Here is a 17,649-nt window from a genome sequence, read left to right on the forward strand (position 1 = left end):
CATCCTGCAAAAAACGGCTGTCGATGGGATGTTGTGTGTGCACGAAATGCGTAAGCAAAATCCAGAAATTTGTACAAACACATTGACATCAATGGGTTCTATTTTCTACATGCGAAAATGCGCGCAAATACGGTGCTGCTTGGGTGGACTCAGTCGTTTTTGCGCGCACAATACGCAGAGCTTAGAACCCGTCGATGTCGTTAGGTTCGTACACATCGCTGTATTTCGCCCGTGTGCATGCTCTGCTATTATGAGGGGTATGCAAATGCGCGCAATACACGAGGGGATGTGTGAAATTCCGTTGGACTGAATTAGCCATTTACATTGGAATGCGGTTGTATCGTGTACGCAAAAAAAAAACAACTGCCTTCTGTGCAAAAAAAGTACAGTAAAATATGTTGACGTGTGCGCAAAAAAGACTCACAGTGCAAATACGTATTTTTTATGCTCCCTGGTTTCTGCGCCAGCACTGCAAATACGACTCCTTTTACAGTACCGTTTGTGCGTTCTCCTATACAAGTCCATGGAGCGTGCGCACAGCGCTGTGAAAGGTTCCCTTTAAGGTGCAAACAGGTTTCGAAACTCAGGGGGTTAAGGCCGTAAATCAATGCGTCTTTTCGCAGCGCCATATTTTTCACAGCCGTGTTTTAAAAATTCAGCATGCGCAACTTTTGTGCATTTCTCCTCCGTATTCACCGGTATTGTCAGTTATTACCATCACTTATTATTTACAGAATACGGATCCGTATTTGTCCGTATTGTAGAGAATAAAAGCGCAAAACTCCAGTAGTTTTATTTCGTGTCGCCAGGTCGGAGTCACACAAGAATGGGGGACATCGCCGCTTTAAGAAGAGCTGTCCTCCTGCCCCTTTAAGTAGTCCTGGTGGCTGCTGGGAGAGTGGGCGGAGCAGCAGACTGGTGTAGGGCAGAGCAGGGGAGCCAGGGGTAGTAGTCACAGAGCTGCGCCAGGACAGAAGTGACAGGTACTCCAGCTGTAAGTATCCCACTGCTGGGACTACTAGTTCTGCAGAGTCATGTGACCATGAGCACAGCTTTCTTCCTGCCAGGCCAGTTTTATGGTGATGTAGCAGAGCTGAGTTTGTTGGATCCTCACGTTGCATGTGCGTTTACGTGGGACTGCTGCCTGAAGTCACCCATCACGCGGCTTTAGGCCACTTTCCTCCGAGTGTCGTGGGCTGTAATAGACGGATAACGTCCGGTAAATCTACGGATCTGGTTTCTTAATGGACCGCAGCCAGCGCTACTTCTGTCTGTTTTTGAGTCTGTATTTGCATCAGTTGGTAGTATTATCTACTGGGCAGATACAGATGCATATTATCCCATAACCGTATCCGTCACCTGCGGCGCGTCCTTATTGCAGACATGTGACCATACTCGTGCGTACCTGAAGGTCTGTGTCACCTGAGTGTAGGCGGGTTTGCGTTTTCTGCACATCGGGCGTTACGTATCCATGTGCGCTGTTACTTTTTGCGTGCTTAAGTCGTGCGTAGAAAACCGCGCTCCGATGCGCTCAGCGTTTGAAGTGGCGGTTAGTTTAATGCGTTGAGGAGATGATGTCGTCCTGCGTCAGTGCGAAGGAAGATGGCGCTTGTTGTGTTTGTTTGTTCTTTTGCGTGATGCAATTGCGCATAAAACTATGCTCTTGCGAACGCACCAATTGAACCCACTGCGCTCTATTTTCTGCGTATGGTGCGTGCAAAATTGTCATGTGCAAATATGTTTGAGCGACACAAGCCCTAAAGAAAAAAAAATGGCTGACCCCCGCAGGCGTATGTCTTGCGTGTATTTATCGTGCGTGTAAAATACACGTGTCACACTACTGACATGCTGTGGGCCTACAATCTCCCCCGCAGACCGGTTCTATGGATGCCATTTATTAACCTCTTATCTGCTGTGTGATTCTAACAGCTGTGACTTCTATGCAGGCCGCTGCGATGAAAAAAGTCAGCCACCAGTAGACGCCATGGCTACGTTTATTCTACGGATCTATCTGACGCCGCTTATCTTGTAAATATAAATAGTTTGATAAGCATCCCTACTACCTGATGCCTCATTGTCTGACCGGAGACTATTAGGCCTCATGTCCACGGGGACAGATCCGCAGCGGGTCACTTGCACACGCCTGATCCGCGCCCCATAGGGATGCATTGGACTCCCGCAGGTAGTTAAATACCTGCGGTTGTCATTTTTGTGTGTGTGTGTGTGTGTGTGTGTCAGTCAACACCCGCAGTTGAATTTCTGCTCTCCGGAGCGAGAGAGCAGGAGGTAAAAAAAAAAAAAAAGTGCCCGGCGCACTGCCGGGCCAAAGAAAGAAGATCCGGCCATGACGGAGGAAAGATCCACAGCGTCCGGACAGGTAAGTAATGGTTACTTTTTAGCCTCATGTCCACGGGAAAGAAATGCCGAGGGTTTTGAAGCAGCATTTTCCCGGCGGAAATCTTGCGGTTTTTCGCTGCGGCCAAACGGCGAGATTTGCGCTGGGAATACGTCCCGTGTGACCCCAGCCTTAGGCTGCGTCCAAATGGGCTGGTTTGAATTGCGGATTCCGCGATCGGCGTCCACACAAGTGATATGTGGCCATCAAAAGGCCCCAACTTTTTGGGTGGTTCGCTGAGACATGCTGGCAGGAATTGCCTAATCCACGAGTGGAATTGAAATCGCAGCATGCTGTATTTTAGCGCGGGCTCTGCACGGACGGGCTCCATTGCGGTCTCTGGGTGCGAGGGAATCGCCGTCCCCACGCAATGAATATTGTGTACAGGCAGTGGAATCGCTTGCAGCTGTATGCGTGGAAGAGAGATTTTTTTTTTTTTCCCTCCGTGTGGAAATCTGCATGCAGAGACCGCCCCGTTGGCGTGAGCCGGCCTTCAGGCCCCCTTATACCAGGCTCTCTGAGGCATCCTGTTGGCACACGCAGATACATCGTTAGCTCTAAATCGTTTAGTCGTTTGTTCGCGGTATAAGTGACAGAGAACGACCGGACAACCTGTACTCGGACCAAGTGGGGAACGGGCCAGCAATTATACTTATGCCGGCAGAAAATAGACGAAAGACATATTTACATGAAAGAGGATCGGTGGTCTAAACAATATTTTTTTTTTTTTTTTTGAATGATAATCGTTCCATGTAAAAGGGCCTTTGGTAACCGGAAAGCTTTACATTCTCTTGTCTGACTATTGTCTGCCAGAAAAAGCCTCCGTCACCCATCTCAGGTGTATGGAGGCACGGTTAGTGCCCAGGCCTTGTACTATGACTGTCGTATACAGCCTCCCTTGGGTGTATGGAGGCATGGTAAGCGTCCAGGCCTTGTACGGGTGCTGTACTATGACTGTCGTATACAGCCTCCATCGGCCATGTCAGGTGTATGGAGGCACGGTTAGTGCCCAGGCCTTGCACGGGTGCTGTACTATGACTGTCGTATAAAGCCTTCCGTCGGCCATGTCAGGTGTATGGAGGCATGGTAAGCACCCAGGCCTTGTATGGGTGATGTACTGTGACTGTCGTATACAGCCTCCATCGGCTATGTCAGGTGTATGGTGGCACGGTTAGTGCCCAGGCCTTGTACTATGACGGTGGTATACAGCCTCCGTCGGCCATGTCAGGTGTATGGTGGCACGGTTAGTGCCCAGGCCTTGTACTATGACGGTGGTATACAGCCTCCCATGGCCATCTCGGGTGTATGGAGGCACAGTTAGTACCCAGGCCTTGCACGGGTGCTGTGCTAGGACTGTCGTATACTGCCTCTGTCGCCCATCTCGGGTGTATGGAGGCACGGTGAGCGCCCAGGCCTTGTACTATGACGGTGGTATACAGCCTCCCATGGCCATCTCGGGTGTATGGAGGCACGGTGAGCGCCCAGGCCTTGTACGGGTGCTGTACTATGACTGTCATATACAGCCTCTGTTAGCCCCCCACAAGCTCGGCTGGGAGAGCCCCCGAGTCGGGTACCTCACGGGGAAAATTGACTCTGAAAAGCGCGTAAAAGCGTGATGGTCCGAAGTAGGAAAAACAGACCTACAGAAATCTCAGCTTTGCTTGTCATTTGTGTGTTGTCGGACTCTCGGAGCCGCACTCGCACCGTGTCCATACAGCTGATAAAATCTTAATAACCTTAATAAAAAAAAACCTTAACCCATTTTTAATCATTGACGGAGTTTATTACCGGATTGTGTTTGCCCAATTACCTGTTCAGCCGGCGCCTTGGATTGGAGCATCTGCTCTCCTTGTCTCCTCTTGTAGGAGATCGGGGTTTTCTGTAGGACGTTGTTCCCAAGATGGATGGAAATGAGATCCATCCAGTAGCTGTCGCCCGGCACCACCCTCTAACGAGGGACGTCTACGCGGATGTTCTCACGGCGGAATCCATCATGGAATCTTCTGCCTCAAGAATCCATGGCTTTGTGCTGCAGTTATGGCTGTGGATTCACGTGCGGATGTGGCGCTGTCAGTGGGCGAAATCTGCGCGTGGAATTCCAACATGTTTACGAGCAGATTGCCGCCAAGTAGTGCCGGACAGTTCCACGTAACTTCAGCCGTGTGAATGCACCTTAAGATACGTTCACGTGGGGCTGTTTTTTTGTTTGTTTTTTTTTTGTCTGCTGTAAAATCTACATAATTGCAGCGGATTTTGATGCTGATTTACAGCAAACTTCACCCCTTCAGTTGGAGGGCAAAACCTGCTGCGGGTCCACGCTGCAAACAGTCGTGTGATAAATATGGCGTGTGTCATATTAAATGGTGGTCATTCGAATGGACGGCCATGCATACAGTATAATGCATGGATGGGTTGGTTGGGTCCAACAACTCGTCTGTCCTGCCTCCTAGAGGGCGGTATCTCACGTGGAACAGTCTATGACAGCTCTACACCTTGGCAAACACATAGTGCTTATCTTCATGAGACAACCTCTTAAAGGGGTCTACCAGACATCTACTATTGATGATCGGTCATCAATCATTGATCGTGGGGATCAGCTGAACCTCTAGCTTCACTCCCAGTGCAATCAATGGCAGCAATGCCTTCCTCTATGCTTCTGGCTCTAACCACAATAAGGAACCGGATGGGTAATCGATGGCTTTGCTCCTATTGATTTCAATGGGCGTGAAGGAGTCTTCCACTTTCAGCTCTACCCACCGATGTGAACACTCGACCCGACTGCACTGACGGTGGGCCCCGGCCGATCCACTGCTGATGGCCTTTCTTGAGGATGGGTCATCAATAGTAAATGCCCGGAATACCCCTTTAATGCCCTGATCACATGTTTAGCATTTGATGAGGGTTTCACAGCAGATCCTGTGTTGAAATCCTCATTAAATCCACATCTGAATGCAAGTGGGGGGGGGGGGGGGGGGGGGGTTGGAACCATGTTGACACAAACTGGAAAAAATCTGAAAGAATAAGTATCATGCTGCTTAGTCTTGTGGATTTTGCATGCAACAGCCTGCAGATTATCCCCATCGCACAGGTCCACATGGCAGAATGCAGAGTATCGGCCACAGATCCTGCATTGGTTTCCGGCTGGAGATGCTTTATGAATGAGCTGATAGATATGTATATGAGGCTAGCATCCGCATACTGATGGCTCCATTATCTGCGAGCATGTGATATATATTACCGTCACCCGTGAGCTCTATTGGGAGTGCCGGTATGATGAAGATATTTCCACAACGTGTTTATACAGATGACAGATGTTTATCTTCAGCATGTGACTCAGAACGTATGTTGATCTTTACATTAATGAAGGCACGCAGGACTGCCATGTATGTCAGCCTAAGCCATTAAAGGGGTTATCCAGGACTCTACTACCTGTCCTCCGGATGGGTCATAAGTAGGTGATCATGGCGGTCTGCTGCTCAGAATCTGTCAGTCAGCTGTCAATGCTGACGGAAGTGGCAGCTGTTCCTGCAATACCACCATGGGGCGTTACACTAGAGATGTAGCTGTCTGCAATGACAGCAGGGCTGGGGAACAGCTAATAGGACCCCGAGGCACAGACCCACACCGGTCAGATAGTGATGTCCTGAACAACCCCTTTAGGCTATCAGTAAAAGTACAATCTACTGCAATTCAGAACTATCAGTATAAAGGCCCATTTAGACACAACGATTATCGCTCAAAATTTGCTCAAAAGCCGTCTTTTGAGCGATAATCGTTGTGTGTAACAGCACTGACATCGTACAGTTTTCGTTAAGCAGTCGCTGATCGTTGTCTTCAGCATGCTGAAAGACAACGATGAGCCTTATCAGGGATTCACAGCAGGATACAGCTGATACTGTTGTTACAGCTCTATCCCGCTCTCTGATGACAGGCGGGATATGAAGAACAGAGCGGTCCAGATGCATTCTCCATACCCTGCATGGAGCGCTCGGCTGTATAACAGCCGGGCGCTTCGAGCAGAAAATAGCTGGACGTAGAAGACCAGCAGGGACATCCCGCTTGTCTTCTGCATCCTCCGCTCTGAGTGCCCGGATGTGTAACAGCCGGGCGCTCCGAGGGGAGAACAGCTGGATGCAGAAGACAAGCAGGGACACCCCGCATGTCTTCTGCATCATCCACTCACAGCGCAAAGTGATTGCTCATCTTGAGCGATCATCTTGCACTGAAAATGACTTCTTTTGAGCAATAATCACTGTGTCTAAATGGGGCTTTAATGATCAGAAGGTCACAAGATCAAATCCCCTATGGGCACTTAAATTTTTTTATTTTTATTAAAAGCTTTAAGTACAAAAAAATTATTAAAAGTGGGGGAAAAAAACTTTCCAGTGTACCAATAAAATCATTAAAACAAAAAAAAGCAATTCATTACTAGTATAGTTACGTCTGCAAAAGTCCAAAATATTGCATCATCTATCCTGTAGAGTGAATAATGTAGAAAAAAGAAACCCACAATGCCAGAGTTGCGTTGTTTTGAGCGCCATTTCTTAAGAAAAGGGTTTCTTATATTTTAGAAGTACTAAAACCTAAACAACTCGATAAAATTGGTATCGCCATAATCTTACCGCACAATAAAGTGAAAGCGTACTTGTTACCGTACCCTAAAGGTGGGTGGGATCTTGCAGGATTACTAAGACACTATTCAGTGGCGGGGTTTCTGATTTTAGCCAATCACAAGAAGTTTCACTAGTGTCCCCTTCTGCTGTGTGTGTAACATGAACTTTATTTTACCTAAATTCTCCCCTAATGGGGGGGGTGCCCTCTTTACACGTTGTGGCCGTCGGGACATGATGGGTGACTGTCCACCTCTTGTGTGAAGTACAAGTTGGAGTTGACGGATGTATATGAACAGAACATACACAAATACTGCGCCCCTTTAACATCATGTGGACCCAACTATCTGGAGGGTGTATGAGGAGGGAGCTCGAGTGTTAACAGTGTAGACAATGCAGCGTATATCTGGGTTCAGGTTAACCTATTATTGTTCGCTCAGCGGTTTCCATGTTCATTCATTCCTGCAATGCTCTGTTGTAATCGCACGTGACCACAGATAACAATTGTGGACTTATGTGAGCTTTTAAGAAGTCACATGCTTGGTCTGGCCGGTGGTCAGATGGGGTGATGATCCTACTGTGAGTCAGTCTGCCGCATGATGGGCCGTGTTGCTTTGTGTTACAACATCCATTAGCTTTCTTCTATTTTCAGATACATTTCAGCAATCGCTCAATGTTCACACTGATCTACACTTATACCAGCCTAGCGGTGGTGTAACCAGCCTCATAGACATATCCAGCCTTCTATAGACTCAGATTGGCATATGCCATGTTATACGCGCTAAAAATGTATGATTTGCTTCAGATTTACAGCAGTTTTTCACGTGTGTCAAAATTATCGCATGTGGTTCCAAAAGTAAAATTTTTTTTTTAAAACTGCTCTTCCTCACCTGGCGCGGCTCTGTCTCTGCTCCTCCGTAATATCTGAATTGTGGATGGACAGCAGATCGGACGGCTTCCACTGACTTTAATAGGAGCGGTCTGTACGGGATCCCCAGCAAAATGGAGCATGCTGCGATTTTATTTATTTTTTTCCGGACCAAAAGGTCCACGAAATCTGCATGCTTTAATGTATCCCTATAGGCAGCTTGATTTGCGGATGAAACCCACCTGTGGACATTGGGCCTTACTCTGAAGACACGGGGCAGCTATTGTTAGTTGTTTTTTTTTTTCACTTTTTTGTTTTTTGCTTCCCACTTTCAAAAAAGTCATGACTCTTGTATTGATAAGTTGCCATTACTGTAAGAGGCCTTCTGTAAGAGTGCCGGCTTTGCAGCGACGGATTGGCCGTCCCATGTGGATGAGATTTTTGACATCTCATCCACATGGCTAGCCAATCCTGGGATTAGCGGCCACAGGTAAATTGCCACGGCAAATCCACCCTGTGTGAACCCAGCCTAAGAGAAATAAAATCTATTTACACTTTTTTTTTTCTTTTGGTCCCACTAGAGGACTTCAACTTACAAACGTTCAATCAATTGTACAATATACTGCAATACTTCGGTAAAGCAGTATATAGTACTTTTACTGGCATCCTGTTACCAGTGGCCGGGCTTAACAGGAAGAGATGTATGGCGGGCTTAGGAACCTTCACAAGACCTCAGGTTACTATGGCAATGAAACAGCACCCCTCCATCTTGTGGTGTTTGGGGAAGAGAGGTGGTCTGGGGATGTCTTACTTGGCATGGTCTCTGTTCATGGTTCTTATCACTACAAACAATGGACAGAAGTGTACCTTGATATTATAGATAATAACGTCCTGCAGATAATGTGGTAATACTCTGGGAATGGTCAGCAATACTTCAAACAAGACAACGGGCCTTGTCATAAATCCAACGCTGTTTTATGCTGGTTTGAGGATATGGATGCACTAGCCTGCATAGAGTCCCGATTTGAACCCTACTGAAGATCTCTGGGATGAATTGGAACGTCGGGTCAGGAAATATGAACAGCATTCATCTTCTTGGAGAGAACTCGCCAGATGCTTGTAGGATGAATGGAGGGAAATACCGGCTGAAGTGGGCCAGACATTGGTAGAAAGTATACCACAGAGAGTATCCAATGTCATTAGGGCCAAAGGAGCCCCACTAAGTATTCACATATGGAAATAATTACTACCGTGTTTCCCCGAAAATAAGACTGTCTTATATTCATGTTTGCCCCATAAGAGGCTTCGTGTCTTGATACTCCCCTAGCAGGCATCAGTCAGGTCCCTCTCGCTGGTCTCCGGCAGTCTTCCGTGTAGTTCTCAGCGCTGACAGAGCATTCTCTTCCTGGTAACGGGCCTTAAATACCCCGCCTCCAACAAGAGATTGCTCTAAATGGCCGAGGCGGAGTTCCTGAACCTATCAGAGTTGGCGCTCAATGAACCAATCCCAGCCATTCAATGAATGACATAGAAAATGGGGCTCTTGTGTGCGTAATACGTGGTAAAATAGAACATGCTGCGTTTTGGGTTTTTTTTCTACGTGCGTAACATACACAAGTGGAACAATGAAAATAAAAGCACTTTCACTGACTCCATTTACCGCGTATTATGTGGGCGTACGTTGCTTGGGTAATGGGGTTTCAAAAGAACGGAAAGCAAACAGGTTTCCGTTTGCTTGCGTCCGGAAAACTGAAAACCTAACTGAAGCAAGCGGAAGCCTTTCCATCTGTTTCCCTTTTTACTGAAATCGATTTGGGGGGGAGGGATCGGTTTTATTTCAGTTTCTCTCCTCCAAAAACGAAGCAGAGAGACGGAAACCCAGAACTGACCCTAACGCAGCTGTGAAGCAGCCGATCACAAACCACGTATAGTACAAGTTGATGACCGCTGTGCTATTACTATTGGGGTCATTTTGAGGAGATGTTGGAAAATTGTGCTGAAAGTTTAAAAACAAGTGGGTGTTGACGTCTCCGTGACTCGAGCAGCTGACTGTTCTGGGTTATTGGGTGAGGCTGTGGAATAATTGAGTTCAGATCAATGCAGAATAATTAAATTTGGTCCAATCATGAGTCACATGGGATAGTAATTGTGTTTGTACTTAGAAAGTGTATTCCTACTTGAGATAGCGTTTACAAGTCTGTATGGTGACACGCCATCCATTGGACGGGCACAACTCCCGGTATACATGCTACTAGACTTTAACTAGTGATGATTTATCGTCCCCTACATAAATGGTGGCATTAACACACTCCTCCTATGATGATTAGTGGGTATGTACTATTATATAATGATATATATGTTTCACAACCCAAGATGACCAGCTTTGGAAGGAGAAAAAAAAACATGATTTTGTGATACTCTGTAGCCGGAGTATTTTTATTTAAAAAAAAAAACAAAAACAAAAAAATGTTCTTGGTGATTTTTCTTTTAATTGCAAACCCTGTCGATCAGCTAAGGATGATCTATCCTGCAGAGTTCATCAATAGTACATGCCTGGAAAACCCCTTTAAGTCAGAAGGTTCCAGGGATGGCTACAAAACTAAAGCCTGTTGCACCCTGTATTACTGTCTGAAAGTTGTTTCAAGAAGAATGGTGCAAAATTAAAACTTGATTCTTTATACATGACTTGACATACAGCAGCCAGAATGACATGAGAGAGAAGTACTCTTCAAGTTTTTATTGCACCTAACAGGTGTTGGAAGTGGGCGCCATTGGAGACAGGAGAGACGCCGAGTCCATAGTCCAGGTCTGCCCAGACACGTCGCAGCATATCCTCTGTTATCTATTCCACTACAGCGGAGAGGTGGAGTTATAAGTCGTCTAGTTTCCCCAATGGCACATCTGTAAGGCGCAATAAAAACTTGAGTTCTTTGATCACTCTGTTGTTCTGTCTGCTGTATGTCAGTTCATGCAGGAATAAATCTGCTTTACTTTTCCACCTTTCTTTTGCAGTCCCCTTGTATTTAAACGTTTTGGCCCCTGGTCATCTTTCTACCTTTGTGGTGTTTGAGCAGCATTGTTCTGCACTATATTGGAAGCTGCGTATGTTGTGTACGGATTAAAGAGATCCCAGTAACATCTGAGCTATTATCTGCTGTTACATAATCCTTCATTCTAATCTGCAGCCTGACGGCCTGTGTGACGTATGAATGTGTGTCACGGGAGAATACGCGTACCTTACCCTCGCTTATCTTACCCTACACCAGTGGATCCAAAACTTTTCAGCCATGGAGCCCTTTTTGAAGCAAAATTTCTCGTGGGGCCCCAAGGAGGGGTTAGGGGCGGGGCTTATCATGACATATGATTTTTAGCTCCATCATGATAAAAAGGACAGGGCCGTTTTTAAAAAAAATTAAAAAAAAATGGGTGTAGCACTGGATAAGCTATTGATATACATGATATTTAAAATGAATATGCTGCAGAATTAAATCCCGCACCACATGTCAGTATCGGCACGGGTTTTGTGCAGATTTTTTTTTTCCACCGTGTGTTTTGAGATTTTCAAAATCTCATCCACTTTGCTGCTACAGCTACTGTAAATTCCACAGCAAATCTGCCCCGTGAATTAATAGTGATGCCTTATATTGGCCCCAGTAGTAAGAGGGTGACTCCTATTGCAGCCCCGCTAGTAATATTAACCCCCTCAGTAGTAATACCCCCCAAACCCATATACTTACTTTTCTCCTTGCAGTCAGCACCGCTCTTCCTCTGCTCAGCACTGATCTTCCGATGCACAGAGATGTCGGTGTATGTGCCCGAAACAACATTTCCTCCCTTGTCCTGTCCTGCGGAACCAAGGAGGAGAGGACTCGGGGGGAGGAGAATCCGAGTGCACATTGCCGTCAGAGTGTGCACAGGGATCAGTGTCACTGCGTGATTGTCGGCGGGGAGCTGCGGCACCCGGGCCGGTAATCACTACAATGGTGAGCAGCCGACGGCGCACATGCCCCCTCCAACACGCCACCATGGAGACCCTCGATTGGAGCACAGTTTGGGAACCGCTTCCCTACACAATACGAAAACTAAATGATGGACACAACACTTTCTTAAAGCTAAATTTAAACAAATTATCAATCATGACTCAAAAAATGTATATATTCAGATTCAGATGGAGAAGTCCATTCATCTACTGAACAACTTTACCCAAGCTCCCAATAATAGAAAAAGCATGACCAAATCCAAAAATGCTGGGAGGGGGGGTGGGATAGGGAGTTCCACTCTGAATCTTTAGGGAATGGGTGAGCAAAACGGCCACCCAACCCTACACCGCACCTTTATAACTCCTAGCACGGTCACGTGGGTCCCAGCCAGAGCCCAATGACCCGCTGTTGCCGGGGCTTGCGCTTTGGCCAATCAAAGACCATCTCCAGGCAGAGTTATTTGCCAGTATGTGGATTAGAAAATGGTGGGAATAACTCCCACCGAAACCCCTGCCAGAATCTGCTGCAGAAAATCTGCCACATGGTAACATACCCTTAATAACTGTCTTAAGCCAAAAATAACACAGGGTGATTCATCGCACCGGTAGCAGAACTTTCGGCTGGCTAGACATGACGGCAAGAAGGCAATCTCTGGCAAGTAGCTGCTTGGGCAGTCAAGTCTCTCAGTTCAGACTCTTTGAGCAACTTAAACTGTAACGTCATCTCTGCGGACGCTCCAAAATAGGATGGGGGCACTTTATTCTTCACTCGGAAAGCGATGCTCGAACTTTTGAATCACTTTCAGCTTGCTGGGACACAAGTGCACGAATGCACATTTCTTATATACCTCGCACCTGCTGCCTCTTACAAGACTGCCGGCCATGCCTTCCCACCTCATGCAAAACATGAAGGATATTAAAGGAACACACACACCTTGTATATAAACATTACAATAAAGGAATTAATCCTCATTTCTATGTGCTCCCTGTGGTGTCCAGCTCCAGTTCTCCCCCGTAATGTATGGTTTACGGGCTGCAGCGGCCTGTGTACCCAAAGTTGCATACTGCTTCGCAGAATTGCTGAGCTCTGTTATTGGCTGCAGCAAGCTGTGACATCCCAAACCCAGGCTGCTGCAGCCTGTAAACCATGCATGAGCGAGGAGGAGAGACCTGACTTTCTCATAAGCCCCTTAACAGTATACTGTAGTTTTTAATCTTCTAATCTTTTTTGCTTTGTTTTTCAGTAATGGAAAAGCTGCCACTCCCAGACATGCAGGAAAACGCCTTAATTCGAAGCATCGAGGAAGAATACAGGAAAGCCTTTGTATATATAAACAAGGGTTTGAACACCGATGAAACCGGCTACAAGCAAGAAGCTCGAAACTACTATAAGCAAGGCCAGGAGCATCTGATAAGGGGATTAAGCGTCTCGTTAGAGGGACCCGAATACACGGGTCCAGCGTGGGATGCTGCCAGACAGATGCAAATGAAGATGCAAGAAACGCTGGAGAACGTTAATACAAGACTAAATATCTTACAGCAGAGTATGTTGCGTTCTCCTTCTAACCCTCCCGCTGCGGGTGCATCTGCCCCAGTGCCAATTTTATACCCATCACTGCCACCAAAAGAGAAGGAAAAACCTGAGAGGCCACCACTTCCAAGGTTACCAGCATTCCCTCCAGAGCCAGTGAATGGTGTGTCATGTACAGCAGCGGACAGTGGCGCAGCACTGAATCCCTTTATAGCGGGGGCTGCTGCACCCCCAGCGTACACCCCCCAGGCCACAGATGGACATTACACTGTTTCCTATGGGACCGAGTCTGGAGAACATGCTATAGTTGGGGATGAGTTCTATGCTACACCCACCCAGCCACCCCCAGTGCAAAGTCTGGGAGTAGATGCAGAGGAACTGATCCTTATACCCAGAGGAGTGCAGATTTTCTATGTCACACCAGATGGACTAGTGAGCGCCCCCTCGTATCCGGGGTATCTCCGTATCATTAGGTTTATGGACGCCAGCAGTGAAATGGAGCAGACCCGACCTCCTGCTTTCCTCCAGGTAAAATGTTATTAATTACAGAACCAGAATTTGGGGAGTCTGGTACTCTATGAAGACGTTTCCAATAGTTGGGAAACTTATAATACTTGGCAACAGGAATATAATTGGTGGAGTTGAGGCCAGAGGGCAAAATTAAGAATGGCCCTTGGTTGGTTTGGTTAACGTTGCCACATCCTAATATAGCAGGTCCTATACTTGTTCATCAGCCTTTGCTTTTCAAGTTGCTGGAATTGGGGTGTAACCCTTGAGTTGGTTTACATGGGATGCTCTGGCAAGCTTTATGCCACAATTGGGCATGGGAATGTTTAGCTTGCAAAAAAGAAGGCTGAGAGGAAACTTAATAGCGGTCTACAAATATCTGAAGGGCTGTCACAGTGCAGAGGGATTAGCCCTATTCTCATCCGCACAAGGAAAGACCAGAAGCAATGGGATGAAACTGAAAGGGAGGAGACACAAATTAGATATTAGACAGTGAGGGTGATCAATGAGTAGAACAGGTTGCCATGGGACGTGGTAAGTTCTCCTTCAATGGAAGTGTTCAAACAAAGGCTGGACAAATATCTGTCAGGATGATTTAGTGAATCCTGCACTGAGTAGGGTGTTGGACCCGATGACCCTGGAGGTCCCTTCCAACTCTACCACTCTATGACTCTAAGAGCAATGGGGTGAATCTTTACGGGCTCACCTCCCCTATGTGGATTCCATAATAGCTGTTAAGGCCACCTCTATGGCCTGTATCTTTTGACTCTTATTTCCCATGACCATCGCTCTCCAAGGAGAGATCTAGGAGGATGAGGTTGTGGTTAAGAGAAGCCAAACGATAAAAACTGTTCTGTACGATGGGATCTCTAAGAGTTCTGTATGCTGAATGGCCACTTTCATTAGAGTCCCCCGCCTTTTCACGCCTGGAGCTTCCCTACATGGAAACTAGACCCGTGATCCCGAAGTGCAGCATTAAATCAAGTGACAAGTTTTTCGTGGATCAGGTTGTATTATTCCACACTAGAATGGGAGGTCCTTCAGATCGCTGGATTCTCCAACAAGGCCCGGTCATCAGTACTAGAGTAGCCGGGGCGAGGATTTTAAAAGCTGCCAACTTTGTGCGGTTTTCTTATGCTACATAGTGTCCAAACTCGCAACTAGTCGTTCCTTAGCACAGATGGGCTATAACAGCAGATGACCAGTTCCAGTGTCATTGCTATTAAGGGCAACAGAAAAGCAAGATGTCAGTGGGTAAAAGAGAGCAAAAATTGTATGATTGAGCAGTAGAAAAACATCCCCTGTTCAGATGAATCCAGCATGAATCGATGAACCCTTCCTGTCAGCTGATCAGAACATGTCAGCACTAGAGATGAGCGAACGTGCTCGGCCACGCCCCTTTTTCGCCCGAATACCGCGATTTTCGAGTACTTCACTACTCGGGTGAAAAGTACTCGGGTGCGCGGGGGGGGGGGGCGCTGCAACCCCCCGCGCCGCCACGGCGACCCCCGAATTTTTTCGCCCGAGTATGGAAGTACTCGAAAATCGCGGTATTCGGGCGAAAAAGGGGCGTGGCCGAGCACGTTCGCTCATCTCTAGTCAGCACCTCTGTCTAATTTGCAACAACTACAAGAAGCTCTCTTACAGGAATATTAGCCCATGTGAACAGAATAACCTCATCAACTAGTGCCATCTGTGCCACAGCGGATTGCCGCAGTTCTGAGTACTTAAGGAGATCCAATGTGCTACTAGATGGAAGTGTCTAATAAAGTGGCCATTCAGTGTAAGTTTAGACTATGGAAGATGAAGAATATGTAGACAAAATTACAGTATACAAAAACCAAGGCAGTAAGTTACCCGGCAGGTTTATATAACCACAGAAGCCTCCTGCTTAAATATGCATGAGAAAGATTGTGTTTCTGCCAGGTTCAGACTGGCATTCGACCCATATTCTCCTTGTTTTCTTAATCTCCGTAGTCTTGAGTTCCAATATACCACTGGAAATTCTACAATCCTTCTTATTAGTACTAGATATTACCTTTTGTGATTTATAAGCTTTATATAACTGATCTTTTACTTTTTATACTATTATTGAGCTCAGTACTTTTTATTTGCACCAATTGGACAATTTAAAGGGGTTGTCTGGTTACTGGACAACCCCTTTTTTTTCAATAGGAACCCCCATGTGAAAATAATAGATACTTATCATTTCACAATTGCAATGACAAACGTCACATGAAATCAGGTAACCGCTGCAGGGGCACCACCCATTCTCATGGCATTGACATGCTGAGCGCCATGATGCCAAGAGTTCAAGAACGTGAGTTCGCAGTGATCATGTGATTTCCTGTGACATTATGTGCTGCAACAAACCTGGGACCACCGCGGACTGGAGTGCTGGATCCCAATGTCAGCAGAGGGGTAAGTATCTGTTTGTTTTCCCCCAGGGGGTCCTATTGAAAAGGGGTTGTTCAGTAACTGGACAATCTTTTTAAAAATATAGAATTAATTACGATGGCTAATATACATCTATTATACATTCCCTTTCCTGGCAGTTAGTGTAAACTATAAGGCCACTTAGCGCACGCATTAAATAACTGCCCATACGTGCTTTTGTAGTCGTCTTTAAGGGGTTTCACTCTGAAGTGCTATAAAAAATATGATTATGGAAAAAAAGCTTATTAATAATACCTCCCTAATACACCACCATTGATCACCTAGCCTTGATACACTACCCCTAACTTAGGACATCACCACTAATTTCAAACCAGAAAGCAATGGGCCTCTCTTTAATACATACTGAATCTGAGCTCCATATAATAAACGGGTGCAGTAGGCAACACAATTATAACCAAAGACTAAGAAAGCCAATGAGCAGTATGTATGAAAACCCGGATCCAAGATCAAGCGGCAGGCGCGAGGTCGCGGCTGGCTTGGGTCGAGCGCGGGGGCGCGAGGTCGCGGCTGGCTTGGGTCGAGCGCGGGGGCGCGAGGTCGCGGCTGGCTTGGGTCGAGCGCGGGGGCGCGAGGTCGCGGCTGGCTTGGGTCGAGCGCGGGGGCGCGAGGTCGCGGCTGGCTTGGGTCGAGCGCGGGGGCGCGAGGTCGCGGCTGGCTTGGGTCGAGCGCGGGGGCGCGAGGTCGCGGCTGGCTTGGGTCGAGCGCGGGGGCGCGAGGTCGCGGCTGGCTTGGGTCGAGCGCGGGGGGCGCGAGGTCGCGGCTGGCTTGGGTCGAGCGCGGGGGCGCGAGGTCGCGGCTGGCTTGGGTCGAGCGCGGGGGCGCGAGGTCGCGGCTGGCTTGGGTCGAGCGCGGGGGCGCGAGGTCGCGGCTGGCTTGGGTCGAGCGCGGGGGGCGCGAGGTCGCGGCTGGCTTGGGTCGAGCGCGGGGGCGCGAGGTCGCGGCTGGCTTGGGTCGAGCGCGGGGGCGCGAGGTCGCGGCTGGCTTGGGTCGAGCGCGGGGGCGCGAGGTCGCGGCTGGCTTGGGTCGAGCGCGGGGGCGCGAGGACGCGGCTGGCTTGGGTCGAGCGCGGGGGCGCGAGGACGCGGCTGGCTTGGGTCGAGCGCGGGGGCGCGAGGTCGCGGCTGGCTTGGGTCGAGCGCGGGGTCGCGGCTGGCTTGGGTCGAGCGCGGGGGCGCGAGGTCGCGGCTGGCTTGGGTCGAGCGCGGGGGCGCGAGGTCGCGGCTGGCTTGGGTCGAGCGCGGGGGCGCGAGGTCGCGGCTGGCTTGGGTCGAGCGCGGGGGCGCGAGGTCGCGGCTGGCTTGG

General features: G+C 48.0%; 1 protein-coding gene across 2 annotated transcripts in view; it reads left to right on the forward strand.

Annotated features, from left to right (window-relative positions):
- Positions 1 to 897: 897 nt before the first annotated feature.
- The window catches only part of SPART (spartin), a 32,335-nt gene continuing 15,583 nt past the window's right edge, over positions 898 to 17,649 (forward strand). For both annotated transcript variants that reach the window (XM_066582710.1, XM_066582718.1), the window contains exons 1-2: positions 898 to 994; positions 13,097 to 13,911. In XM_066582710.1, the coding sequence (XP_066438807.1) occupies positions 13,099 to 13,911 (813 nt within the window). In that variant the 5' untranslated portion in view covers positions 898 to 994; positions 13,097 to 13,098. The remainder of the gene's footprint in view (positions 995 to 13,096; positions 13,912 to 17,649) is intronic.

The sequence above is a fragment of the Eleutherodactylus coqui genome, chromosome 1 (genome assembly GCF_035609145.1).
Source record: "Eleutherodactylus coqui strain aEleCoq1 chromosome 1, aEleCoq1.hap1, whole genome shotgun sequence".
Classification (NCBI taxonomy): domain Eukaryota; kingdom Metazoa; phylum Chordata; class Amphibia; order Anura; family Eleutherodactylidae; genus Eleutherodactylus; species Eleutherodactylus coqui.